General features: G+C 39.2%; 1 protein-coding gene across 6 annotated transcripts in view; it reads left to right on the forward strand.

Moving 5' to 3' along the window:
- The window catches only part of LOC127446350 (transmembrane protein 131-like), a 77,698-nt gene that overhangs the window by 44,448 nt on the left and 6,958 nt on the right, over window positions 1-26,292 (forward strand). For 4 of the 6 annotated variants that reach the window (XM_051707215.1, XM_051707217.1, XM_051707220.1 and 1 more), the window contains 31 exons: window positions 894-1,010; window positions 1,106-1,228; window positions 1,347-1,427; window positions 1,754-1,904; window positions 2,004-2,060; window positions 2,171-2,232; window positions 4,577-4,685; window positions 5,184-5,292; window positions 5,438-5,591; window positions 5,698-5,868; window positions 6,166-6,276; window positions 8,081-8,113; window positions 8,221-8,355; window positions 9,830-9,934; window positions 10,052-10,138; window positions 10,397-10,549; window positions 12,357-12,432; window positions 12,555-12,669; window positions 12,766-12,904; window positions 15,097-15,206; window positions 15,351-15,423; window positions 15,571-15,722; window positions 15,806-15,948; window positions 20,397-20,580; window positions 20,779-20,964; window positions 21,720-21,875; window positions 21,957-22,405; window positions 22,523-22,707; window positions 22,820-22,950; window positions 23,408-23,526; window positions 23,637-23,792. In XM_051707215.1, the coding sequence (XP_051563175.1) occupies window positions 894-1,010; window positions 1,106-1,228; window positions 1,347-1,427; window positions 1,754-1,904; window positions 2,004-2,060; window positions 2,171-2,232; window positions 4,577-4,685; window positions 5,184-5,292; window positions 5,438-5,591; window positions 5,698-5,868; window positions 6,166-6,276; window positions 8,081-8,113; window positions 8,221-8,355; window positions 9,830-9,934; window positions 10,052-10,138; window positions 10,397-10,549; window positions 12,357-12,432; window positions 12,555-12,669; window positions 12,766-12,904; window positions 15,097-15,206; window positions 15,351-15,423; window positions 15,571-15,722; window positions 15,806-15,948; window positions 20,397-20,580; window positions 20,779-20,964; window positions 21,720-21,875; window positions 21,957-22,405; window positions 22,523-22,707; window positions 22,820-22,950; window positions 23,408-23,526; window positions 23,637-23,792 (4,132 nt within the window). The remainder of the gene's footprint in view (window positions 1-893; window positions 1,011-1,105; window positions 1,229-1,346; window positions 1,428-1,753; window positions 1,905-2,003; window positions 2,061-2,170; window positions 2,233-4,576; window positions 4,686-5,183; window positions 5,293-5,437; window positions 5,592-5,697; window positions 5,869-6,165; window positions 6,277-8,080; window positions 8,114-8,220; window positions 8,356-9,829; window positions 9,935-10,051; window positions 10,139-10,396; window positions 10,550-12,356; window positions 12,433-12,554; window positions 12,670-12,765; window positions 12,905-15,096; window positions 15,207-15,350; window positions 15,424-15,570; window positions 15,723-15,805; window positions 15,949-20,396; window positions 20,581-20,778; window positions 20,965-21,719; window positions 21,876-21,956; window positions 22,406-22,522; window positions 22,708-22,819; window positions 22,951-23,407; window positions 23,527-23,636; window positions 23,793-26,292) is intronic. The other 2 variants (XM_051707216.1, XM_051707218.1) reach the window with 1 other exon arrangement.

Consider the following 26,292-nt stretch of genomic DNA (forward strand, 5'->3'; position numbering starts at 1 on the left):
TGTGCCCAGGATGTGTGTGGTTAATGCCTCATCTTCCTGTTTGGCACAGAACATGACTAAACCTCAAAGAGAGAAACCTCCATAGATAAACATCTCAGCTCACACCGCAGCTCAACTAATTAGGGCAGTAGTTAGGGGCACCTATTTACTTTTAATATTTTAGATGTGTAAATGGAGTCACTATGCGTGTTTACATGCACGTTCTTACACCAATTATGCTTAATAAACCAACAAATGTGCAGTCATGTAAATGCAATAAACCACGTTCCTTTATCGGCGTAAAGGCCATAAATGGCTTATGAATAACCCGATCGACACGGGTCCATTTTTGCCCATTATTTCGATTTTACGTACCATGTCAACACCTTACCCGGTGTTCTTACCGGCTCATCCAGTGTGCGCATATGTTGAGTGCATGCCTCTTCACGGTTTCTCATCAAAAGTAGAGAATAACGCAATTATTTCAATTGTCATGTAAACGTGGATTTCTTGCCTTGTCAGATTTTTAAAAAAAAGCTGATTTTAGAGAGTAATCAGCATATTGGTGTGCATGTAAACAGGCTCAATGACCGTCACCCTTACACACACATTGACATCAGTGAAACAGGCCCGTGGCCTCGCTGAAACTTCTAATGTCTAATGAGTGTGTGTTGAGTGTGTGCTCACACTCCAGGCAGTAATAAATTAAACATTTCCCACCTGTTCCTGACACCTGCATAAATCAGCTCCACTCTAATGACTTGTGCCTGGCCAGGCTTGCAGTCAGCAACCATAAACTTGTGATTTGCTTTTTTTGGCTCTCTTAAATATCAGGTTCAGCCCATAATGTATTGTTGTTGTTTGCATTAATGTAATGCATTGATGTAACACTCTCCACCATTGTTTATTTACAGATAATTCCACCTGGAGGCAACACCTCGTTTGATGTGGTGTTTCTAGCTCGAGTAGTAGGGAATGTAGAAAATACCTTATTTATTAACACATCCCATCATGGAGTGTTTACATACCAGGTAAATTGCATGCACTGTCATGTATGAAAGTTTCATGAACGTCATGTTTGCCTCTTTTAATGGAATGATCTGTGAACATGAATTGTCTCGTTTAGGTGTTTGGTGTGGGCATCCCAAATCCCTACAGACTCAGGCCCTTTGTAGGGGCCAGAGTTCCAGTAAATAGTAGCTTCTCGCCACTCATAAGTATCTTCAACCCACATAGTGAACCACTCCAGGTATACAGAACCCTACTTCAAGTGTAGTTCTGTTTCTTGTTTTAGTCATATGGAAAAATAGTTAATTCTGTTTATGCACATATTTCCTTCTCTTCAACATGGTGTTTTTTGGATTCAGGTTGTAGAAATGTATACCAGTGGAGGAGACCTACATTTAGAGCTGCCTACTGGACAGCAGGGTGGCACGAAACCATTATGGGTAAGCATCAAAATCTTTTTTAAATCTACATATCCAGAATTATTGACAGTAGACCATTTTTTAAAGATCCCTGGAGTTGTCTGGAGTTACTTTAAATTGATATTTGCATGTTAGGGCCCTATTTGTTCACTTAGATGTGATTTATAATTATTCTTAATCACTGTCGTTGAACAATTTCTTATTACACAGCTCTCTTAAAAATGTGATATGATTGGACCCTAGAAGTGTTTTTTTTTTTTTAGAACTGCGGTTAAAACCGACTAATTATGCTACCCTTTACTTATTATTCATTTTCGGATTTATATATGCTAAATTTTGTTTCAAAGGAGATTGCTCCATTTGAGACTAAGGGTGTTATGAGAGCCAGCTTCTCTTCTCGAGATGCTGACAACCACACAGCCTTCATCAGAATTAAAACGAATGCGTCCAACGAGGACGAGTTTATCATCCTCCCTGTGGAGGTAGAAGTCACCACAGGTCAGTTGAAGTCACCCTGATCACCCTGTCTGACTCGTAACATATGATCAGTATTATTTTATCTCTGACTCATTCTTTACGTTTTATGCATCTGCCCAGCACCTGGAATATACTCATCCACAGAGATGCTGGACTTTGGTACGCTTCGATCGCAAGGTGTGCTTTTTACATTATATCTGACTGCAGATTCAAAGAAAAGGCTAATCAGTTTGCAGGAAACAGACACTGAAAAAAGTAACAATTCTTTTTTCTTTTCAACTATACAGATCGACCAAAACAACTGAATTTGCATCTGTTAAATTCAGGAGCAAAAGATGTATCGATCATGGTAAGCTTTGTTTTGTAGGTCTGGCAAGGTTTTTGGTTAAACTAATTAATAATATCTTGCTTCTTAGGGCTCTTATAGTAATAATTCACCCTAAAATGAAAATTCTCTTATTTACTCACCCTAATGCCATCCCAGATTCTTCTGCAGAACAAAAGCAAAGATTTTTAGAAGAATATCTCAGCTCTGTAGGTCCATACAATGCAAGTGAATGTGACCAAAACTTGGAGCTTAAAAAAATAAATAAAAAACACACATAAAGGGCAGCATAAAAGCATTCCATATGATCTAATTGATTTTGGGTGAGATACAGTTGAAGTCAGAAGTTTACATACACCTTAGCCAAATACATTTAAACTCAGTTTTTCACAGTGCCTGACATTTAATTATAGAAAACGTTCCCTGTCTTAAGTCAGTTGGGATCACTACTTTATTTTAAGAATGTGAAATGTCAGAATAATAGTAGAGAGAATGATTTATTTCAGCTTTTTTTTTTTATTTCATCACATTCCCAGTGGGTCAGAAGTTTACATACACTTTGTTAGTATTTCGTAGCATTGCCTTTAAATTGTTTAACTTGGGTCAGATGCTTTGGGCAGCCTTCTACAAGCTTCTCACAATAAGTTGCTGGAATTTTGGCCCATTCCTCCAGACAGAACTGGTGTAACTGAGTCAGGTTTGTAGGCCTCCTTGCACATGCTTTTTCAGTTCTGCCCACACATTTTCTGTCGGATTGAGGTCAGGGATTTGTGGTGACCACTCCAATACCTTGACTTTGTTGTCACAATTTTGGAGGCATGCTTGGGGTCATTGTCCATTTGGAAGACCCATTTGCGACTGAGCTTTAACTTCCTGGCTGATGTCTTGAGATGTTGCTTCAATATATCCACATAATTTTCCTTCCTCATGATGCCATCTATTTTGTGAAGTGCACCAGTCCCTCCTGCAGCAAAGCACCCCCACAACATGATGCTGCCACCCCCATGCTTCACGATTGGGATGGTGTTCTTTGGCTTGCAAGCCTCACCCTTTTTCCTCCAAAAATAATGATGGTCATTATGGCCAAACAGTTACATTTTTGTTTCATCAGACCAGTGGACATTTCTCCAAAAAGTAAGATCTTTGTCTCCATGTGCACTTGCAAACTGTAGTCTGGCTTTTTTTATGGTGGTTTTGGAGCAGTGGCTTCTTCCTTGCTGAGCAGCCTTTCAGGTTATGTCGATATAGGACTCGTTTTTACTGTGGACATAGATACTTGTCTACCTGTTTCCTCCAGCATCTTCACAAGGTCCTCAGCTGATGTTCTGGGACTGATTTGCACTTTTCGCACCAAACTACGTTCATCTCTAGGAGACAGAATGCGTCTCCTTCCTGTGCGGTATGATAGTTGCGTGGTCCCATGGTGTTTATACTTGCATACTATTGTTTGTACAGATGAACGTGGTACTTTCAGGCATTTGGAAATTGCTCCCAAGGATGAACCAGACTTGTGGAGGTCCACAGTTTTTTTTTCTGAGGTCTTTGCTGATTCCTTTTGATTTTCCCATGATGTCAAGCAAAGAGGCACTGAGTTTGAAGGTAGGCCTTAAAATACATCCACACGTACACCTCCAATTCAGTACACTTCCTATCAGAAGCTAATTGCCTAAAGGCTTGACATCATTTTCTGGAATTTTCCAAGCTGCTTAAAGGCACAGTTAACTTAGTGTGTGTAAACTTCTGACCCACTGGAATTGTGATATAGTCAGTTAAAGGTGAAACAATCTGTCTGTAAACAATTGTTGGGAAAATTATTTGTCATGCACAAAGTAGATGTCTTAAACGACTTGCCAAAACTATAGTTTGGTAATATGAAATCTGTGGAGTGGTTAAAAAAATTAGTTTTAATGACTTCAGCCTCAGTGTATGTTAACTTTTGACTTCAACTGTAACTCCTTTTTCACTGTTAATCTTGCCATTGCAGTCTCTAGGCACAATCATGATTTCATCTTGATTACACTTTCTAGTGCTTGATGCATACACAGAGCGTGCTAGGAAGTGTAATCGAGCTTGAAATCATGATCGTCAAGGAGACTGCTGATGTCAAGATTTATAGTGAGAAAGGAGTTATAGTTTGGCCTGTTCTCACCCAAAACCGATTGGATTGCTTTAGAAGATGGACTAAAACACTGGAGTCATATGGATTATTTATATGCTGCCTTTATGTGGACCTACAGAGCTGAGATATTCTTCTAAAAATCTTTGTTTGTGTTCTGCAGAAGAACTAAGTCATACACATCTGGGATGGCATGAGGATTGAGTAAATTATTGGATGAACTATTGCTTTAATATGTTTTGTTTTGTACAGAGTGTTCGGCCAACTCCATCTAATGAAGCTGTCTCAGTTGAGTTCAAGCAAATCACGCTAAAAGCAGGAGAGAGCCGATATACCAAAGTCGCAAGTATTAGTTTTGATGGTAAGCACTGTCCTTTTCAGAGGTATCAATATTGGAACATGATCCCTATAAGCATGACTTTTGACTTTTTCAGTCCAGAATGGTCTATTGCAGAGTCTTATGGATTACCCATCAGTCACTTCTCTGTATTGATTTTATAATTATATCAGCAAAATAGTGAGGAAATCAGTCAAAAGTTTATATAGCTTTAGGAGGTAGAAGTTTGTGTTTTCAAATCTGTAATGATAATTTGCAGAAAATGTTGGGGGGGTTGGGGGGAGTGCAGATTCTGTGTGGGCTTAGTATTAACTCCCACAGATGTTATGAATGAGTTGCATCACATCATCAAAGCAGCTAAACCTTACAAATATAGCAGTGCTTTTTTTTTATTTTATTTTTTTTATTATTTTTTTTATTCCTTTAAGACATTATTGTGTATGCTTATTTTTACACATCCCTATTGTTTTGCATTGAGGAAAGTGTTTGTTTACAGATGTTCATTTTGTTTGATGCTTTCAGCTTCTAAAGCAAGAAGATCAGACCAGTTTTCTGGGAAAATAACAGTGAAGGCAAAAGAGAAAAGCTACTCAAAACTTGAAATCCCTTACCAAGCTGAGGTTTTAGAAGGGTAAGAATTCTCCTCATGTTCACCAGTGTAGATTAGAGTTGGCAACTACAATAACTATGGTAACTAATTCACAGTGTATTTCATATGATGCTCAGGTGACAATTTAAAGCTGCCATTTTTCTGATGTCTTTCCAACGTTCCCCAGGTACCTGGGCTTCGACCACACAGCCACCCTGTTCCACATCAGAGACAGCCCAGTAGATCCAGTGGACAGGCCCATCTACCTCACCAATACCTTCAACTTTGCCATACGCATCCACAATGTGTCCCTGCCTGAGGAGGCCAAGACCATGTTCGATGTAATTCAGTCCTCCAGACTGTGAATGATGGTGTTCAGACTTGTGAGCAGACTTTTGTGGCCCTTTAGACATGATTTTTGTGATTGTTTTTTTTTTCTTTTTTCAGGTGCTTAATTTCAGTACGCCAGTACTTATCCCTCCCAATGAGTCGCGCTACATTTTCTACCTTCTGTTTCGACCAGTACGACCCTCCATCCACATTGACAGCAACATCCTCCTAATCACCAATGCATCTAAATTTCACCTGCCAGTCAGGGCCTACACAGGCTTCCTGGAGGTACATTAAAACTGCTATAGACACAAACATTTCTGCATGTTAATGAAGCCTCTGTACATTTCCTTCCACATAAATTCCACTTTTTATGTTTTGATGTTTGTTTTTAATGTTGGAACATTCAGGCAAGGCAAGAATTTTTTAACATTAAAATGATGCCCAAAAATGCTGTCTAGGCAGGCAGCTCAGTAGATTTTGAGTGCCCTAGGCCTACATATGACAATGAGGTCATATTTCACTTTCTTTCAGTAAAGAGACAGAGAAACTGTTAAGATTGGTGTTTTCTCTCTCATTTAATAGCCCATTGTTCTTCCTCCTTGTCCTCGAGAGCACATTTTGGACTTTGGTGTCCTAAGTGCCACGGACACCAGCAGTTTGGTGTTTGTGGTGGTCAACAGCAACCCAATAGAGGTACGATGTCAAGAGACAGTATTTTTTGTATATTTGTGACATTTAGTCATATACACTGTGTGCCCAATTATTAGGCAAATTGTATTCTTCAGGATTAATTTTATTATTGAACAAACACCATGCTCTCAGTCAATCCAAAATGTTATTGAACCTCAAACCTGAATGTTTAACAAAGAAAAAGTGAGTTTTGTCTTTCTCAGGGGAATATATTAGTGTGCACAATTATTAGGCAACTAAATTACAAAAATAATTTCTCCCAACTCAATTGTTTATTCTCAATTTTAAGAGTAGGTGCAACAAATAAGTAACACAAAATGACAGTTAAATAACATTTTTGGCCTTTCAAAAAATATTCAGTGACCAATATAGCCACCCTTCTTTTCAAGAACTGCCATGAGCCTTTCATCCATGGAGTCTGTCAGTTTCTTGATCTGTTCACAATCAACTTTCACTGAAGCAGCAACCACAGCCTCCCAAATGCTGTTCAAAGAGGTGTATTGTCTTCCCTCACTGTAAATCTCACGTTTGAGAAGGGCCCACAGTAGGTTTTAAGTCAGGTGAGGAAGGAGGCCAAGTCATTATTTGGGCATCTTTGAGGCCCTTGCTGGCTAGACAAGCAGTGGAGTACTTGGATGCATGTGATGGAGCATTGTCCTGCATAAAGATCATGGCCTTCTTGAATGCTGAGGACTTCTTCCTGTACCACTGCTTGAAGAAAGTACTTTCCAGAAACTGGCAATAGGTTTGAGAGTTGAGTTTCAGTCCATCTTCAACTCGAAAAGGTCCAACTACCTCATCCTTAATGGTAGCAGCCCATATCAGTACCCCTCCTCCACCTTACTGGCACCTGACTCGAAGTGTTGTGCTGTGTCCATTAGTGATCCAGCCACGGGCCCATCCATCTGGTCCATCAAGAGTCACTCTCATTTCATCTGTCCATAAAACCTTTGAAAAATCTGTCTTCATGTATTTCTTTGCCCAATCTTGATGCTTCAACTTGTGAATATATTCAGTGGTGGTCGTGTTTCAGCCTTCTAGACCTTGGCCATGTCTCTGAGCACTTGGCACCTTGTACTTCTGGACACTCCAGGAAGGTTGCAGTTCTGGAATATAGTAGCATTGGAGGATAATGGGTTCCTGGTAGCTTCATGTTTAATTCTTCTCAAGTCTTTTGCAGTTAATTTGCCCCTTTTTTTCACCATGCATTTTTTGCACCCCAGTTGACTATTCGCAACAAAATGTTTGTTTGTACAGTGGTCACGCCTCAATAGTTTAGCTATTTCAAGAGTGTTGCATTCGTCTGAAAGGCATTTTACAATATTTGACTTTTCATTGTCAGTTAAATCTCTTTTTTGGCCCATTTTACCTGAGGTAATGAAGCTGCCTAATAATTATGCACACCTTGATATAAGATCTTAGTCACTTTCGCCACACCCTCCCTCATTACACAAATACATACCACCTGAAAATTATTGAATCCATTAAGCATTCAAGTTTATATGGTTTGGAGTTGGAAAATGTGCATGGAAATAATGATAAGATCAGAATACTCACTTGCCTAATAATTGGGCACGCTGTGTAGAGAAGATCATTTGAGTTTTACGTAGTCTTTTTTAAACCTTAAAGGATTAGTTTACCCAAAAATAAATATTCTGTCTTCTACTCATCCTTATGTGGTTTCCAAACCCCTATGACTTGCTTTCTTCCATGGAAAACGCAAGAGGAAAAATTTGAAGAATGTTGATGCTTTTTCCCCATCCCTAACATTCTGCCTGACAGTCTACTTTTTTGCTCCTTCTGATAGAAGAAAGTCATACGGGTGTGGAAGGACATAAGGGTGAGCAAAAAATGACTCTTTAAAGAGGCATTGGAGTGAGCAATAAGGACAGAATGGCCTTTTCTCTATTATTTTGTTTTTTTAAGAAATATCTTTTGTTCCTGCAGTTGGAGATAAAGTCATGGTTGGTGACAGGAGATAGTCTGTCAATGGAGTTGCTTAACACAGAAAGAGGGAACAGAAGTGTAGCACTGAGCAGAATCAGAGAACTCCAAAACACCTCGGCTGCTCAGTACAAAACTGTAAGAGTGCAGTGTTCACTAAATCACTGTTACTACTGTCCATTACCACAACTTGTGTTTAATAAAATCTAGCAGGTGTACATTTTTCCTCTATCTTGTAGTGGTCTTTAAACTTCGAAACAGAAGTATTAAAATACTTCACAATATTCTTCTTACTAAAAATAGCTTTTGAGCTAGTCGTAACATGAAATAATTTACTGGGTTATTTAACAGCATGCCACAGATTCTGTAGATGGAGCTTTAACTGATAATATGCTGTAACAAAGATGTTTATCTGTATCTGAGAAATATGAACCTTTATATACCTTCAATGGTCAAGCACATTGGAGCGCTTTGTAAATGTGCAAATTTAATTCTCTGCATCTTAATTCACATGTCATGTTTGTAAATTATTTATAATTTTTTTAAAGATTAGAAATGTCATAACTTTATTAGTAATTGTGCTACTAAATTAGCCATACATTGCAGTCCAAGTATACAGATTTGATTATATCTGCAGGCAGTCATATAACTTCCGGCAAAATCCTTGCAAGTCCGTACTTGCGGTAAAGTTGCAGAAGTGTCGCAACATTTGTGGTTGTTGGGTTCCTGCAAGGGCAGAAGTTATGATCAAGCATTTTTCATTTATTGTGTAAAAGAGGCCCAAAACCATAGTATAAGGGATATACTAAGCTGGGTGAGGCACATTAAATTACATATATGTATATGTATCTTTCATATAGACTACACAATGTATTTTCAGTTACAAGTATATCTTTTTGTGGTTTTACAGCTTGAATAAAACCTCTTCAAAGACACATACAGAGAAATTGCATAATAAGTTTAAATCGTTCAGTTTGTGCAGTTTAAACCATTTTTAAACACTAACTTTGAAACTCTTGAATGTCACTTTCGTTCTTGAAGTAGAAAAACCTTCTATACTTTTGTGTGTATGCGTCCAGTGCAAGGAGCTCTAAAATACCCGTCCTATGTTGTGATACCTGTGCCTTGCGACCTGCTTCAGTAAATGTTTTATCACCCCCTTGTGGTCCCCCAACGGTATTACGCCAGACATTACACAGAAGCCCAACTGAGTGAGTTGGAAAGCACGCAAATTAGGCTTCTAATTTAAATGTTGGCTAATCTTAATATATTCATGCTTCAAAAATATATTGATAAAATAACGTGCCAATCAATAATCAACTTATTGATATTTTATGATGCCTACATTCCAGTATTTAATGATCAGTATAGCCAGGTGCATATCCTCCCTCATTAGACTAGTGTTAATTATGAAGATGACCTTATTGTAAGGGGATTCCCTGCATATATGCCATGTTTTTCCATTTTGTTAAAGTGAATAGAAGACTTTTTTTTTTCATGCAGTTGTGATCCAGCAAGCATGTGTGTTTAAGAAAAGCAGGATGCCTAAAGGACTGTCATTTGTATGTGTAGGTGTTCATAACTATAGTGTTGCTGGTCTGTTTCCTCGCAGGTAATCTTAGCCTCGGGCTATTATGCAGCGTTTAAAGTCACTTTGGTGGCTAAAGCTTTAGAGGGAGTCTATGATGGAGCTGTACACATTACAACAGACTATGAGGTATGTGGTCCATCCAGAACCTGTGAACTTTGTGCGTGTGGATCTCTATTTCAAATACCACAATAGCCACCATCAGCAATGCTCCCCAAACCTACGGTTTATCGGTATCTTTTGCAGATATTGACCATCCCTGTAAAGGCTCTCATAGCAGTAGGAACTTTAAGCTGTTCACCCAAACACATCATTCTTCCCCCTTCCTTTCCGGTGAGTTTGCTACAGTGAAATGTCCTGTATTTTCATGTATTTAATTCCAGTATGTTTTTAAAATGTTGCAAAAAAAAGCACCTGTTCTACCACCAGGCACTGTTTGAACACAACTCTGTGTGTTCAGCACCATGTGCTTATTTAAAATGTTTTGCAAACCACTGTTATTTTTAATGACAAGAGAGACCATTCATTAGATCATTTCTTCAAGCCATTCAAAGTACATCAGCTATGTATTTCAATGTGTTTTGTTTATAGGGAAAAGTAGTTCACCAAGGGTTCAGCATCCAGAGTTCTTTTTCACAGAAAGTAAGGCTTCAACAAATTCGTTCTCTCACTGAGGACGTCCGGTTTTACTTCAAACGACTTCGCAATAACAAAGTGGAGTTGGAACCCAGACGAAAGTCCAAGGTGCCAGACCAAGTACAGCAATATAAAACTGTACTAAATCAACTCTGACTTAAAATGCACCTGCCTACCAGAGTATGTGAGCGGAGCGAGGAGTGGAGCGGCATGATTTTGCCTGGAGCGAGGAGCGGGTTTTTAAAAAATCAGTGCGTCATTGTTTTCTTTCGCTCCAAGAGCGCTCCACTAATGCTCCATCATGGGCACAACACCTGTTAACGGACCTTAATGCAATAATTCACCACGTGTTAAGCAGTGTTAAACACTGTTGGCATGAAGGAAAGATGGAATTTCTGATATAACCAGAAAGAATGTGATATAAAAAAAAATACTAATTTAAAATCTAGCGGCACTTGGTAATGTTCGACCTCCAGCGCGAAGGTTAGTTTCGCTTTTTCACGCTCCTCATTATTGAGTTAAGCTTGCGGTAAAGCTTGACTTGACTACATGCTTGTGTCTCGTCTCTTTATTCTTACGTCAACTGGCATATATTGAAAATGAATGATGGGATGGTGAAGGAGAACACGAGTGGGGAGGTGATTGCCACGATCAAAGGTTTGTTGTGAAATCCTAAAAGATGTCCAAAAAACACGATAATAATCCGTTCACATGTGGTGAGAAAATCTAAAGATCAGTAATGCATATATCCCCTATTAAATATTTTGAATAATCATATCAACATTCTAATCTAATGCATCTCAATCTTAACTGTAGGCTATTATGTCCTGCATTAAATAGAATTGAACTTTTAACGATGTAAAACACCAACTGAACTAATCAACATGTTAATATTGCGTAGTTTGATTTTAATTGATTGCCATCTAAATTAATTTTAGTGCCATAGGCTAATTTATGCGTTGTACATTTGCAAATGAAGCTCAACAAATGCGAATAGAGGAAGATTTAAAATCGTAAAAAATTAAAACGCTAGTATTTCTAAAAGTGAACTCTGCATTAGACATATAGTTTTGACAGTCTTATCTAGTTTTGATAAAAAATAAATAAAAAAAGTGTAGAACATTCTGAGAATGTATTTTGTTTTTCATTCACAGAATTATAGGGCAAGGTTAATTAAAAGAAGTGCAATAATAGAACATAGGCCTAATAATGTTTTTTTTGTGTGTGTGTGATGTATGATATATAATTATATAATAATATATATATATAATATATATATATATATATATATATATAATTCATTTATTAATTTAATTTAATGTTTTGTTTTTATTCTGTTAATTTATAATAAAATAAAAATTCATTTGGTAATTTATATTTTTATTGTGGGTTTTTTTTTTTGTTTTTGTTTTTTTGCATCTAGCAATTTATTTAATTGATCAAACCCAGAGAATGCTGCCGATATGTTTCAAAAGTAAGCTATAAAAATTATTTAATTTAGTCTTGGGCTAATGTTAGTGTTCTAATAAAGCACATTGTAGCTTTTCTTCTAGTATTGTGTATTTATTTTTCATTTAATACACCTTCTGCATGGAAGGTTGTGATATTAAAAAGCATACTGAAATAACTTTACAGTGGAGAGGTAGTTAGGCGCTAATTTTGCCATGGAGCAAACACGGAGCAGGGTTTCTCTAATCCAGCGAGGAGCGGGAAGTAGACAAGCTGGTGCGGAGTGATTAAAGAATGCTTTGAGCGTGGAGGGGAAATTGTTGCCGCTCCACTCCACTCACATACTCTGCTGCCTACAGAATACATATAACTATAAGAATACAAGTTAAAACTGTAGCATAATTTGAATTAAGTTGAGTGATTTATGTCTTTGAAATTAACTCCTGATGTTTTTCTCATTTTCCAGATAGCAAACATTTATTTTGATGCCAGCTTGCATTGTGGTGATCACTGTTATGTGGGATTGCCCTTTGTGCTGAAATGTATGTTTTTTTTTTTTTTGTTTTTTTTTTTTCAACATTTTGAGTCTTTATTTTTTTATTCTGAATTGTTCTTGTATGTGTTTCACTGAATACTCTACTCTTCCTGTGCGTTTTGGCTGCAGCGGAGTCCAGGCCTCATGGTTTGGTTATGCAGGAGGACATATGGGATGCTGATGTAGATCTACATCAGCGCCTCCTGAAAAGATGGAGAGAGCTCAAAGAGCAGTCAGGCCTTGAGTAAGTCTGTTACTCTTTGAGCTTGAAACCATGAATTTTGATAACCACACAGTGAATGTATTGTATCATTTTGTGACATGATTCTCGTTTGTTTAGGGTTGAAGCTTTTTTCGAAGTGAACACAGATCTTCAGAAGAACGTGCAGGCCAGAATCTCAGCACAGCTTACGTGGCCCTCGCTGGTCAACTCATCACAACAGATTCATTTCCCTCTCACAAACACCAACAGCTCCTCGGTAAGTGAAGACAAGCTGACATATTTATTTATGCATTTTTTTCATTTTTATCCACTTCTCTCCCCAATATGTAATGCTCAATTCCCACTACTTAGTAGGTCCTTGTGGTGGCGCGGTTACACACCTCAATCTGGGTTGTGGAGGACAAGACACAGTTGCCTCTGCTTCTGAGACAGTCAATCCGTGCATTTTATCACGTGGCTTGCTGTGCATGACACCGCGGAGACTCCGCTTGTGGAGGCTCTTGCTACTCTCCGCGATCCACGCACAACTTACCATGCACCCCATTGAGAGCGAGAACCACTAATCGCGACCACAAGGAGGTTACCCCATGTGACTCTACCCTCCCTAGCAACCGGGCCAATTTGGTTGCTTAGGAGACCTGGCTGGAGTCACTCAGGACACCCTGGATTCGAATTCGCGACTCCAGGGGTGGTAGTCAGCATCAGTACATGCTGAGCTACCCAGGCCCCCCTGACAAGCTGACATATTAATGCTTTGCACATGACTTATAATGCTGTCTATACAGTTACACAAACATTCTGACTTTACTGCTGTCTTTTCTAGGGATGTGCGCTACGACTAATTTGACTGTCGTTTAAACGGAAGTTTTGTAACCGACTAGTCTAAAGAGAAACCATCCTTCAGAAAACAATTTAAAAAAAAATATGCGACCCATTTAAAATACTTAATCTATTCCAAATCCGATGCCAAATTCCACTGAAAAGGGGCATTTATCTGTGACGTGCTCGCCTTGAATTGTGATCATTGTACTTTAAATATAGAACATGACACGCATTCATTGAATCAATGTTAGCAAATATTCAATAGACATATTTATTGAAAACAGTTGAATGAATAGTGCAGGATTATTGGAACAACCCTAAAAGCCTGTTCTATATGGAAATCATCAAGTAAAAGTTACTTAACATATTTAAACAGTCAGGACATTGTTGAAAATAATTAACAGGTAGACTAAGCCAAATCTATGAGAGAGAAAAAAATGCGCTGAAAAGTCACGCTTATTTCACGACGTGCAGTCGTGCATTAACCATTGATCTAATATGACAGCTGTTCGGTAAAGAACGTTAACCAATAAAAGTAGCTATAGGATAGAAAAAAATAGGCCTGTGATGTAGCCTACAATAAACCTAATGTATTCTTAACATGACGTGCATACAGAATCAAAGATAGTTTAACACGTTAAACAGTCGGCACCTCATTGAAAATAGCCTGAATAAGCAGATTAAAAAAATGGCATACCTAGTCTAAAACAGTTATTTTCTAGGCTATATACTCAAAAGCATACATTTTTTGATGAGTAAAATTAACCCGTCGATATGGTCTGGTGAAAGACGGGACTTGACTCACCTGAAGCATCTATCCTGCACTTGAAAAAGCGTGCTCAGCGGAAAAATAACATCCAAGCATGCACAGATGTAAAGAAGACTAAAATATGAAAACATCCATAGGGACATTCAAACATTTGGAAAGCCGATTCCCGCACCACTGAAGTGATTTCATAACTACTTTGCTGAGTTTGCTTGTCTAGCAAGAGGACATTTTCCTGCGCGTGCCACGAGAGAGAGAGAGGGAAGAAGCATGCGCAGCCTGAGGTGAAATTAAACTCTGTATCTGCTCCAGATAGCCTCTTTTTTTTTTAAATAATATTTGTATTATTAATTCTATTTAAAATATGTAACATTAATATGACAGTAATTTAAGTGCAGCCTCTGTAAAAATATAAAGCCAAACGTAAATGTGTAAATTATTATCAGTTTAATGGGGGGAAATATTAACCGACTAGTAATTCCAATGTCGACTTGCAGCATCAGAACCGTTTAGTCGACAAGTCTCGCACATCCCTAGTCTTTACATTATCCTGCTTATTACATGTCACTTTAACAAATAAATAAACTGAAATGAAATATTTTATAAAACAGAAGAGTTCTCCGAGAGATACAAAGGATGTGAAACTAGTACAGATGTGTAGAAAAACTGTACATTTTACAATTTAGCAAGACAAAATAGTTGACAAAATAAAACAAATATTGCACAAAAATATTTTACCACAGAATGCCACTATTGACCAATTAGAATCAAGTGTTCCATTGGGACTGTGTAAAAAAAATGAAGCTGTATTTGCACTCAAGTCAAATACATTGTCCTGATAGAACTTTTGTCTTTCAAAGGAAGAAGAAGTGATTCTAGAAAACCCTGCTGACGTCCCAGTCTATGTTCAGGTTCTTCCTGTGGCTTTTTACCCGAATCCCTCAGTGTTCACAGGAAAACTTGCTGATAGGTAAATCACCACCAAGTGAATGTTTTGAGTGAAGAAACATGAGTGAATGCTTTGTTTCATATTGGTATGTTTGATGTCTTGTTTTACAACACACTGATTTCTGAAAAGCAGGTGTCTGATGTCTCTTTTCCTTGTCACTTAAAGCTTCCCTTTAGAAACGTTGTCTAACATCAACATTGACATAAATACACTGGAATTTCAGGTCCAGAAAAACCAAGTAAGTACTTTTTGTAACCCTGATCTGACATTTTATTGTATGGATCAGACAGCTTAGCTTGTTCTACTTGACCTTGCACAATTCTTTTCATGATCCCCAGGTTTTGCTGTTTCTAGGCAGCTAATGTTTTATTTGTTTATGTGTCAGTCTTCAGTAATGAAGAGCTCCACAGGATTTGCTGAAGGATTGATTCGGCCCTATGTATACAACTTACTCCTTATGCCTGGGGAGGTGAAGTCCTTCAATGTGAGATTCAGACCCATCAACAATCACAGTGTCTCCTCTCTGCTGGTTGTCAGGTGAGCATAATGTGCCAAATGAACAATCTGAGTAGAATGGCAAGACCATCCCCAATTTATCATTGTCATTCGTGTTTACACAGAAACAACCTGACTGTAGTAGATTTGATCATGGTCCATGGTCAAGGCACCACAGAGAGTCTGAAGCTAGCTGGTAAAGCCCCAGGTCTTGGCAGCTCACTAAGGTTTAAACTTACAGAGACATTCCTCAGAGACTGTTCAGAAGGTGAGCATCCTAAAACATTAAGTAGAAATAAAAGTAGTTTTCAGTTGACTTAAAGGGGCTGTAAGCGTTTTTTTTTTTTTTTTTTTTTTTTTTTTTTTTTTGTTAAATGGTATGCAGAAAATATTTCTTCTCCCTGAAAGATATCACTGAAATAATTGTCCTGAAATATCTCACCAGTCTCTGTGACAGCACTAGACTGTGTAAACAGCCTTTGTGCATTCAGCCTGACAATCATTTTGCACGTTCTTAGCTGCTTTTCCACTATTGGGCCAGTGCGAGCCAGGGCTATCAACTGGCCAGCCGGGGCCAGTAGCCTCAGACCTCGAGCTGCGAGACCAAAATCGATCTGCGTTCCCACCGTCGGGCCAGTAGCCTCGCAGTGTTGCCCTAAAACCTACCTTTAACAATCTGCCCTGCTGCCAACGTCACACACCCTGCCCATTTAACAAGCAAGAGGGAAGCTTAAGCTGAGGTATCATGTTATCTTGAATTTGGAGTTTAAAAAGCCTGAATCAAGATTGAATTTTTTTTTTAAATTTTATTATTACTTTTAAAACGTGAACAAAACAGTTCCATTCCTTTAAAACTGAACTAAAATACTGTTTATTAAAGTGCATTATGATCCATCAGATATGTACTGAGACTAAAAATCAGCCCAGAACAGGGCAATAGTGACACCAGAATAGAAATATTCTAAATTAATACTTTTATTTTTCTACAATTGTTTGGTCACCGATTTCATCAAAGTATGTTCTTTTAAGTACATTTTAATGGAAGCGCATGCTTATCCAGTTCAATAATGAAGGCTCTACTTAAATTTACTGATGAAATCAAATTAGATATTACATTTGACATTAGGATTATATTCCTCTATAGCGTTATTGTGCATAATATTCAGCGTGATATAGTAGATTAATATAGCACTATCATTAAACCGCTGTAAACTTAAATTTTCTCTTGGGCAGAGCAGATTCACTCTCGCACTGAAAATACTCTTTAACTTAACTCTTTCTCTGTCTCACTACTGCTCCTTGTATTACAATCACTTACATGGTGAGGGAAACCATCTAAAATGCAAAAGGCTGCGATTTATTAAAGTGTGCTTTAACAGACATTACATGTTAAATCATATAGATCTATTACCTTGAGGATCGCTGACCCTTTTGCACTTCCGTCAGAGTGAAGCGCGTGTTTGACTCAGTCTGAGCAGGGCAGCAATATGAGATGATGGTAAATTTTATCATATCGCAATTCTGATCGCAAAGTGTATCTTGATCCCTTCCCAGATGTTAACTACAATTCCAGTAAACTTGAATCACATTACAGAGCAAATCAACAGTCAGCAATCTATCTGAATCCTCATGGTAAACGAGTGATGGAGGTGTGTGCTTCTTCAGTTAACATCATAATTTAATATGTAATGTTCATAACACATTTTTATGGTTATTTAGATAAATGATGCATCACGTATCATACCAACACATGATGCATATGCCTATTATGACTGCGCCCTTTGTTGTTCAAACTTTTATTGGTCAAAATGTTGCTGATTAATAAGGCTATTTTCAATGAGGTGCCGACTGCTTAACTGGTTAAACTATCTTTTATTCTTTGTGCACTTCATGTTTAGAATACATTAGGTTTGTTGTAGGCTACATCACAGGCCTATTTTTTCTATCCTATAGCTTTTTTTTTTTTTTTTTTTTAACATCCTAACTGTTATTAGTTAACGTTCTTTACCGAACAGCTGTAATATTAGATCAATGGCTAATGCACGACTGCACATTGTGAAATACGTGCAACTTTTCAGCACATTTTTTTTTTTCTCTTGTAGATTTTGCTTAGCCTACCTGTTAATTATTTTCAACAATGTCCTGACTGTTTTAATATATTAAGTAACTTTTACTTGGTGAATTCTGTTTAGAACAGGCTGGGTTGCTCTATTGGTCCTGCACTATTCATTCAATTGTTTTCAATACATTTTATTGTTAAATTAAATATAAAATATTATAAATTAAATATTCACTAACATTGATTCAGTGAAAGCGTATATAATGTTCTATATTTAATGTACAATGATTATAATGCAAGGCGAGCACGTCACAAATTAATGCCCCTTTTCAGTGGAATTTAGCGTTGGATTTGAAAAAGTATTTTAAATTGGTCACACAAACACTTTTATTTCAGGGGTTCAATCGCTTAGCGCTGAAACCCTATTGTAATTGTTGTTATTATTATTATTATTATTCTGCCATAAAACTGATTGGGCAGAGCAAACCGTAAGGTCTAGAGACTTGAAACTTGGTCATATGATAGTTGCTCGCTTCTCAGAAACACGGACTCGGCCATATCGGTCAATAGGGGGGCACTACAGCGCTCAAAAACGCGAAACTGCTTATAACTCCTAGACCTAGGTTGTGCAAAGTTTAAAAAAAAAATCTGCCAATAGGTGGTGCTATCACGATTTTTGTAGGTGTTAATGTTTGAATATAATGCAGTGTTGTGATAAAACTCTGCACACATGTGTATGAGCTCAATCTGAGGTCACAATAAAAAAAACAAAACGTTATAACAGGAAAAAACATGAAAAGCTCTAACTACGCAACCGTTAGTCTGATTGAGTTGAAAATTGGCATGCAGTGTCTTTGTCCAAGGTGCCATGACTGTCTATGAGGACAATGGCATATCTCAAAAAACATGGTCACCATCGGCCAATGAAGTTTGAGCACCTATTAGACAAGGTTAACGGAGGCCAATTGGCACAAAACTCAGTGGACCTGTTCGACTCCTGGCCCTAGAGGTCTGTGAGAAATTTGAAAGAAATCAGCCAATGGATGGCGCTAACGAGTTTTACACATCTGTAATCACGTGGTGTTTCACACATACACACAATGGCTGTGTCCCAATTCAAAGGCTGCATCCTTCGAAGGACTCAGACTTCAAAGGCCACGGCTTCGAAGGCCGTGAAGGTCAGGCTCAGCATTGTTAATTGGGAGGATTGTTCTTGTCACCTAACAACTGTGAAAGCTGCCGAGTGACTAACGTTTGTACTGGACTTTTTTGAAAGTTATATTAAACTGTCTGAAAACAAAACAGGGTTCACAAACTGTCTAAATATTTTCACCATGGTCCATTTCTGTATATAATAAAGAGTATAAACTATATATAATCGCATCTTAGCAAGATATGTCAACATTTGAACCCCTTTTTTTGTTTTATTTACATTTGTATCTTTAGATATTTGAGTAAGTTGAAACCCAGTACTTGCATTTAAAAGTGTAATTCGGCAATTTCTCTCAAAAAAATCCTGTCGTCACTGGCGCGCAATGAATTCTGGGGTAGGCAAGGCCGCGAAGGATTCATCTGTTGTAGCCTTCATTTCACGGGAAACGAAGGACGCATTTGGAGGCCGCATTTGAAGGAGCCTTCGAATTGGGACAGCTTTTGTCGCACAGCAGTGACGCAATCGGCCTTTGAATGCAACCTTTAAAGGATGCAGCCTCTGAATTGGGACGCAGCTATAATTCATATAATCTGTTAGATCTCCTCATACTGAACAACTTTGCCTCAAGAACCACTGCTGTCAATCAAATCGTTCATTAAATATTCACGATTATGTAAAAAACCTACTTTTGTGAACTAGTCCTAGGTTTTTCGCTCAATCTCAATAAAACCAGTTCAGTACAATTCTCTGGATTCTCTACCCTTTGGGTAGCTATAACAGTATCATTTAGAAAATGGCCTTGGTCAAGTGTACAAATAAGCCCATAATTTCTAAACAAAAACTCAGCACTTCACGAAATTAGGTGAGCACATGCGACACATGATTCTAAACAAGCATGCAGACTTTTATGGAGATTGGACCATAGGTGTTGCTATGAGCTTTAAAAACCATGTATTTCCTTAGTAAATTGCCTGTATTGGCTGTAAATGGTCTATTCCATCTATGATCTAGGTGGTTACATGCTTGCTAAATAAAACATAATACTTTTTTACGCACGTGCTTAAAAGCCTTAAACCGCTTGAACCCCATTAATTGCTGCTCGCAGCTGTATTTTTGACTGTTTTCTGAAGGTTTGTTTCATTTTAGACTAGTCTACTTCAACATTTTCGTTTAAACGTCAGTGAAATTAGTCATTCCGCACATCCTTAGATACACCCCTAGTCATTACATGTACATATTCACAAAAGCCATTTCCTTTAGTAATTTCTTTCAAAGGGCCTTCATGAGTTTAATTTGTTTAAAATTACCAGTCTTTTATGGGGATCATTAAAATAATACTGTAAGTATTACAGTCCCCATATTTCTATAAGGACTATAAGAAGCTTTTTCTCTCCTTCAGAGCACGTTAAAGGTTTTCATTGTTTTAAAATAATTTGAGATTTTGTGCCTTTATTAAAATTATCATGAAAAAAAAAAAACCTGTTTTTCTCAATGTGTCTTGAAGTCAAATCCAAGGAACCAAACTTTACTCTTCGAAGGACTTTCAGGCTGGAGAATACAGGGCTTCTCCCAATTTACACCCGATCTATTGAGATCAGTGGCAATGCATGTGAGGGCTATGGATTCAAAGTTCTCAACTGTGAAGAATTTGCACTCAACCCAAACACTTCAAAAGACCTCATCATACTGTGAGTAATTTTATTACCTTTTTAAAAGAGTACCAGTGCAGCACTTCTTTTTTCTTTTTTTTTCTGGTATAGATGGTTAATGTTTTTACCTAAAGTCCTATCCATGCCAGAATTAAGAGAGTTCAATTTTGATTTCAAAGACTAAACATGAATAAGTCTGACTGTTGAACAAATCTATTATCTCCTGATTTCATGCAGGTTTACACCAGATTTCACATCATCTCGAGTGATCCGGGAGCTGAAGTTGGTGACTGCGGGGGGCTCAGTATTTGTGTTCATGCTGAATGCCTCATTGCCGTATCATATGTTGGCAGTGTGTGCAGAGACTCTTCCCCGACCCAGCTGGGAGCTTGAGCTATACATCATCATCTCCCTCATTATGAGGTCTCATTTCTCATATCTGATTTCTTATATCTGATCACTGTTAGCAAAAAATTTCTGAAGCCTGCTTTGTTCACATTGTACATAATTTCGTATAAGCATTAGCTTTGTCAGTTGACTGACATTTTGCATCTGCTTTTGTCCATCATGGTGCTAAGGCATAAGGCAGTGGAAGAGGCATTAGTATGCAATGTATGTAAATCAACGGTCGGACAGCATAACTCTTAAGGGGGACACCCAATCTCTCCCCAGCCCCCATGGTGTGCACCATATTGCATACACCTGTAAATGGGTAGTTGTGTCCCTGATAAGTGTTTTACGTGATCATACCTAAAAAATGTTTTGCATTGTGTTTGACGTTGGCAATGACAAAGAAACATACTTAAATCTTGATCTGACTGTTCAGACTAAAACGGATTTCAGAAAGTTTTATTAAAATCAGATTTCAAACCATATTAATCAAGTTAAGTCAAATTTAATGTTTTCTTTTTGTTTTTTCACTACCAAAAAAAAAAAAAAAAATCCTTGTCTGGATTTGTGGATTGATTGTGAACAAAGCCTAAACACCCTGGGGTTTACAGTAATTCTTGCCATAGATGTGTATATTGTGTACGTTTTGTAGTGTTAATAATGTATGGTCTCTCTATTTGTCGATTGTGTATGACCACTAATGCGTACCAGTTTCCCAAATGAGTTCACTAAAGTAGATTGCTAAATCTTTTTATCAGTAGATGATTAACAATCTGATATTTCTCTAGCTCCATGTTCCTACTGGTCATCGCCACAGCCTATCTGGAGGCCCAAGGAATATGGGAGCCCTTCAAACGACGGTTGTCTATAGAATCCAACTCTCCCATGGAGACTGGAAAACCATTTGACCTCAGGGAAATTGTACGAATTCAAAGTGATGCTAAGTAAGTGAAGTTATTTTACATTGTTATGCTATGTGCCACAATTTTATGTGAATAGTTTTAAGAGTGTTTTATCTTTTGCAGCTTGAATGATTTTGCTGACTCAAACCAGAACTCCACAAGAGGAATGTACGGGTCAGGCGGTGGCGGGCGGGTTGGGGGTCGGCAAAGTGGTCCGAACTCCAATTCCAATGGCATTCTGCCAGACAGCAAGCCCAGATCTGGTTCAGGCCGCTCTGGATCTATGCACTCCTCCTCCACCTTTTCGCTCAATAAAGATAGTGGCCAGGGACTCAACCAGCTGACAAACCGTAAGGCCCGGAATTTCAAGCAGCAGCAGCAGCAGCAGGGCTCAGGCCTCCATGAGGACCTCCAGAGCTCAGGACCCTCACAATCCAACAGGTCCCACAGTACAGAGGATCATGATTACAACAGACTCCTGGTTGCCATGGATAAAGACCTTGACAGGCCTGAGTCTCCTGCCATTAATGTGTCTTCTGAACAGAATTCACAACAGTCATTACAAAACAAAGGTAATGCAAATGCTTTGGGAGGTAGATGGTTCAAGTATTTGTCCCAGATGTCATTGTAATTTGCTAAATGCTGAATATTACTTGTAATTTACTTTAGTGGGTTTCTTATTTTTTAAGTGCTTGAAATAAAAGGGAAAGTGAAGAATAAAACAAAAGCTCTTAAAAAGAAAGAGGAGAAAGAGAGGAAAACAAAGGGAAAGACTCAAGGAGAAGATTCAAAAGAGCCACTGGCAGACATTGATGACTGCTCCTCTACAACCACAGAGACCTCTAACCCAGACGTGGAGGCCAATATTAAAGAGGTATGTGCCTATATACATTAAACTACCGGCAAAAAATTCCAAGAACTTGTTTTGTAACGTATATATTTTATATGTTCTATTTGATTATACGACTTGCTGTCATATTAACCAGGAGCCAGTGAAGGCGAAAGGAAAAACAGTGACAATGGACAATGGAAAAGAAGAAATTACTCCCTCCCCCACCAAACCAAAAAATAAGAAACAATTAGCCACAAAGAAGGAGAACCAAGTGGAGAAATCCAGGTTTGTTCAGTATTTAAAACTGAAGTTATTTGTCACTAGACACGCCAAATGGATTGTAATCTGTTTGTTTGAGTGTCCTGACTTGGCTGGACATAATAAAATTGGCTCAACCAATGGCATAAGTTGGGTGTGGGATGGGACCAGCTCTTTGTCCAAGCAATGAAAATGGGGAAGGAGTTTTTCATACTTGTTTGAAAATAACTTTTTTCAATTCTGTTTGGTGATGCTAGTGTTGCAGAACTAATTTGTTTTTAATAAAAAAAATGTTTGCCTATAACATAGGATACTGATTATGAATAAAGACCATTTCTACACTGTATGATTTTTGTTTATAAATTTCAACAGGCTTAATGCTAATGTTTCTAGGGGTGGCCAATATGTCAGTCACAATCTTAAGTCTTCACAAATATTTCTCTGATCATTGAGTCCTAGTTTCAGTGTCTGTATTTTTCTACAGTTCTCTAGAACTCCCTTACGTCACCCCCCTGGAAAAACAGGATAAGCGCAAGACCTTCACAAAAACCCTGGCCAATACAGGACTTCACAGTGTCTCCAAACCACGGGCTCTGAGCAAAAGTAAGTGTCATATTTCAGCTTTTCCATTTGTTTTTAGCAAATGGAAAGATAGCTAAAGAAAACTGTTAACACTAGAACCTGTTTTGAAACATTAATTCTGTCTTCCATAGTGGTCAGTGGGAAAATGGGGGATGAGCGTCCATTGTCACTTGGAAAGTTTTTATCCAATGGCACCATGCAGGAGCTGGGCCATAGCAGTGGATCAGAAGGGGAGAAAGAGTCTCCCCCACCAGAATGGGATGTTCCCCTCAGCAAAACTGGCAACCGTAAGTAATGAGTCTGGAATCATAATATAGGCCCAGTTTTACATAGATTACTAAATTAGCAGTATTTAATTGTTAACGATTAGGCATGATACTGGATTTTTCTGTTCTTTGAAGCTCATCTCAAACAATGTTGTTCTCAAAGTGACAGGTCTTTAAGATTAAACCTGCTCCCAAGCAGGTTCATTTAATTCAAACTGGATTAGACTGCATCTTTATAAATGGCTACATTTATAAATGTATAAATGTAGCCATAGGCATGTGACGGTATTCGGTAATACAGTATATCATATAATTAACATGCACAACATAGTTTTCGTGGGCACTTCAAAATAAAGTAATTCATTTTAGATTACCTTTTAGGCAAATTTTGTAAATTTTTCTGATCATGTAGTAGTTTATTTTTAGATCCACGAATCAAGATTCACATGTGGCACAAATGACACATGCACACTCTGATGTAAATAAAACCAGCGTGGACCAGAAGCTTGGCTGAAGGAGGAACGCAGCTGCCCCTTATCCTCCTCCTATAAGGGTTAAGGCAGAAGTGTGGAAGTATTTCGTAATGTGGAGTCCTCGCCCGCTGGCTGATACCTTCAAGACCCTCGCCGGCATCCACCAGGTTCAACATCAGGCCCTGCTTGAGCTGCACATGGAATAGGAGCAGCAATTCCAGGTGCTGGTCCACGCTCAAAGCTTAGTACCCCAGGAGGGGTCTTCCACCCTGAGCCGCGACTATGGCCACGCTCGCTAAGATGGGGCAGCAAGATGACCCCAAGGCTTACATCGAGCTGTTCGAGTGGATGGCCGAGGCATGGAAGTGGCCGAACACCCAGTGGGCAGTCTGCCTACTGCCGCTGCTGACTGGGGAAGCCCAACTCATGGCCCATCAACTTTCAGTCAACAACCTCCTGGTGTACGAGGATCTGAAAAGAGCCATCTTGCAGCGGGTCGGCCCGTTCGCCTTCCGAAGGTGGATGCTGGCTGAAGATCGTTACACCGAGGAGATACTCGATCTGGTGGTACTGGAGCAGTTCATCGCCTTGCTACCGAAAGGGACAGCGGAGTGGGTCCAGTGCCACCGACCGGCATTGCTAGATGGTGCGGTCCAGCTGGCTGAGGACCATATGGCAGCGTATTTGGGGGCAGACGAGCCCCCTCTCTCTCTCTCTCCTCCCTCTCCTTCCCCTCATCCTGTTCCCTAGAAGCGGGGAATTCCTACCGGTTCCTCGGTCCCATGGGCTGTTCATCCCGCCAGTTTCCCCTAACCCACTCCACTCTCCCCTACATGCTGGTGAATCCGCTGTCACGGTTGTGGCCGTGAAGTGTGGGCCAGTCTGCTGGAGCTGCGGGGAACCTGGGCCAGGACCGATGCCCCACGATGGAGGTGGAGACTTTGGTCCGGTTTCCCGACACGCCACAGGCCGCCCCCAATCTAGCAGGAGTGTACTGGATACCTGTGAGTATAAAGGGGGTACATATCAAGCCTTGGTGGATTCAGGTTGTAATCAAAGCTCCATTCACCAAAGCTCAATCGAGGCTTTGGATACAAGCCGACGGGTGAAGGTAAGGTGTGTGCACGGGGATATCCATAGTTACCCTGTAGTGACGGTCACTATTCAATTTCAGGGACAAAAACAGTGTCGAGGCTGCGTTTAATTCCCGCCTCACCCATCCGCTAATCTTGGGAATGAATTGGCCGGCATTTACTACTTTATTAAGGGGAATGTGTGTGGATGTGTCCTGCAACAAATCTCGTGTGTGACTTGCTGGCTGGGGAGGTGGAGCTAGGGCTGTCTACGTCAGGAGGACGTAAGGGAGGGGGAAGTCTCGGCTTCCCCAGCCCTTAGAGGATTCCCTGCCGGGGTTTTCTCTCTGGAGCAGACACTAGACGAGACCCTTAAGCATGCCTTTGACCAATTGAAAGTGATTAATGATCAAAGCTCCAGCCAGACATTAAACTTGTCCGTATTTTTCAGTTATCAAGGATCGGTTGTATCGAATGATACAGGACGCTCAGACAAAGGTGGATACAACCCAGTTGTTAATACCGCAGAGCTGTCGGGAAATGTTATTCCAGATTATTATAATCCAATGGCAGGTCACTTAGGGCAGGAAAAGACACTGTGAACCGTGTAATGCCTGTTTTTATTGGCTGAGCATTCGTGGGGATGTTCGCAGGTGGTGTGTGGCATGCCGTGAATGTCAGCTGGTGAATCTGCCGGCCACCCCAAGAGTGCCATTGCACCCCCTTCCATTGATTGAGGTCCCCTTCGAAAGAATTGGTATGGACCTCGTTGGGCCATTAGAGCAGACGGCATGCGGGCATCGCTTTGTGTTGGTTCTGGTGGACTATGCAATGCGATATCCGGAAACAGTGTCTCTGCGCAACATCTCAGCACGTAGTATTGCAGAGGCACTCTTCAGAATAATCTCCTGAATGGGGATTCCGAAAGAAATCCTCACTGATCAGGGCACTACGTGTATGTCACGTACACTACGC

This window comes from Myxocyprinus asiaticus, chromosome 9 (genome assembly GCF_019703515.2).
Source record: "Myxocyprinus asiaticus isolate MX2 ecotype Aquarium Trade chromosome 9, UBuf_Myxa_2, whole genome shotgun sequence".
In the NCBI taxonomy this organism is placed as follows: domain Eukaryota; kingdom Metazoa; phylum Chordata; class Actinopteri; order Cypriniformes; family Catostomidae; genus Myxocyprinus; species Myxocyprinus asiaticus.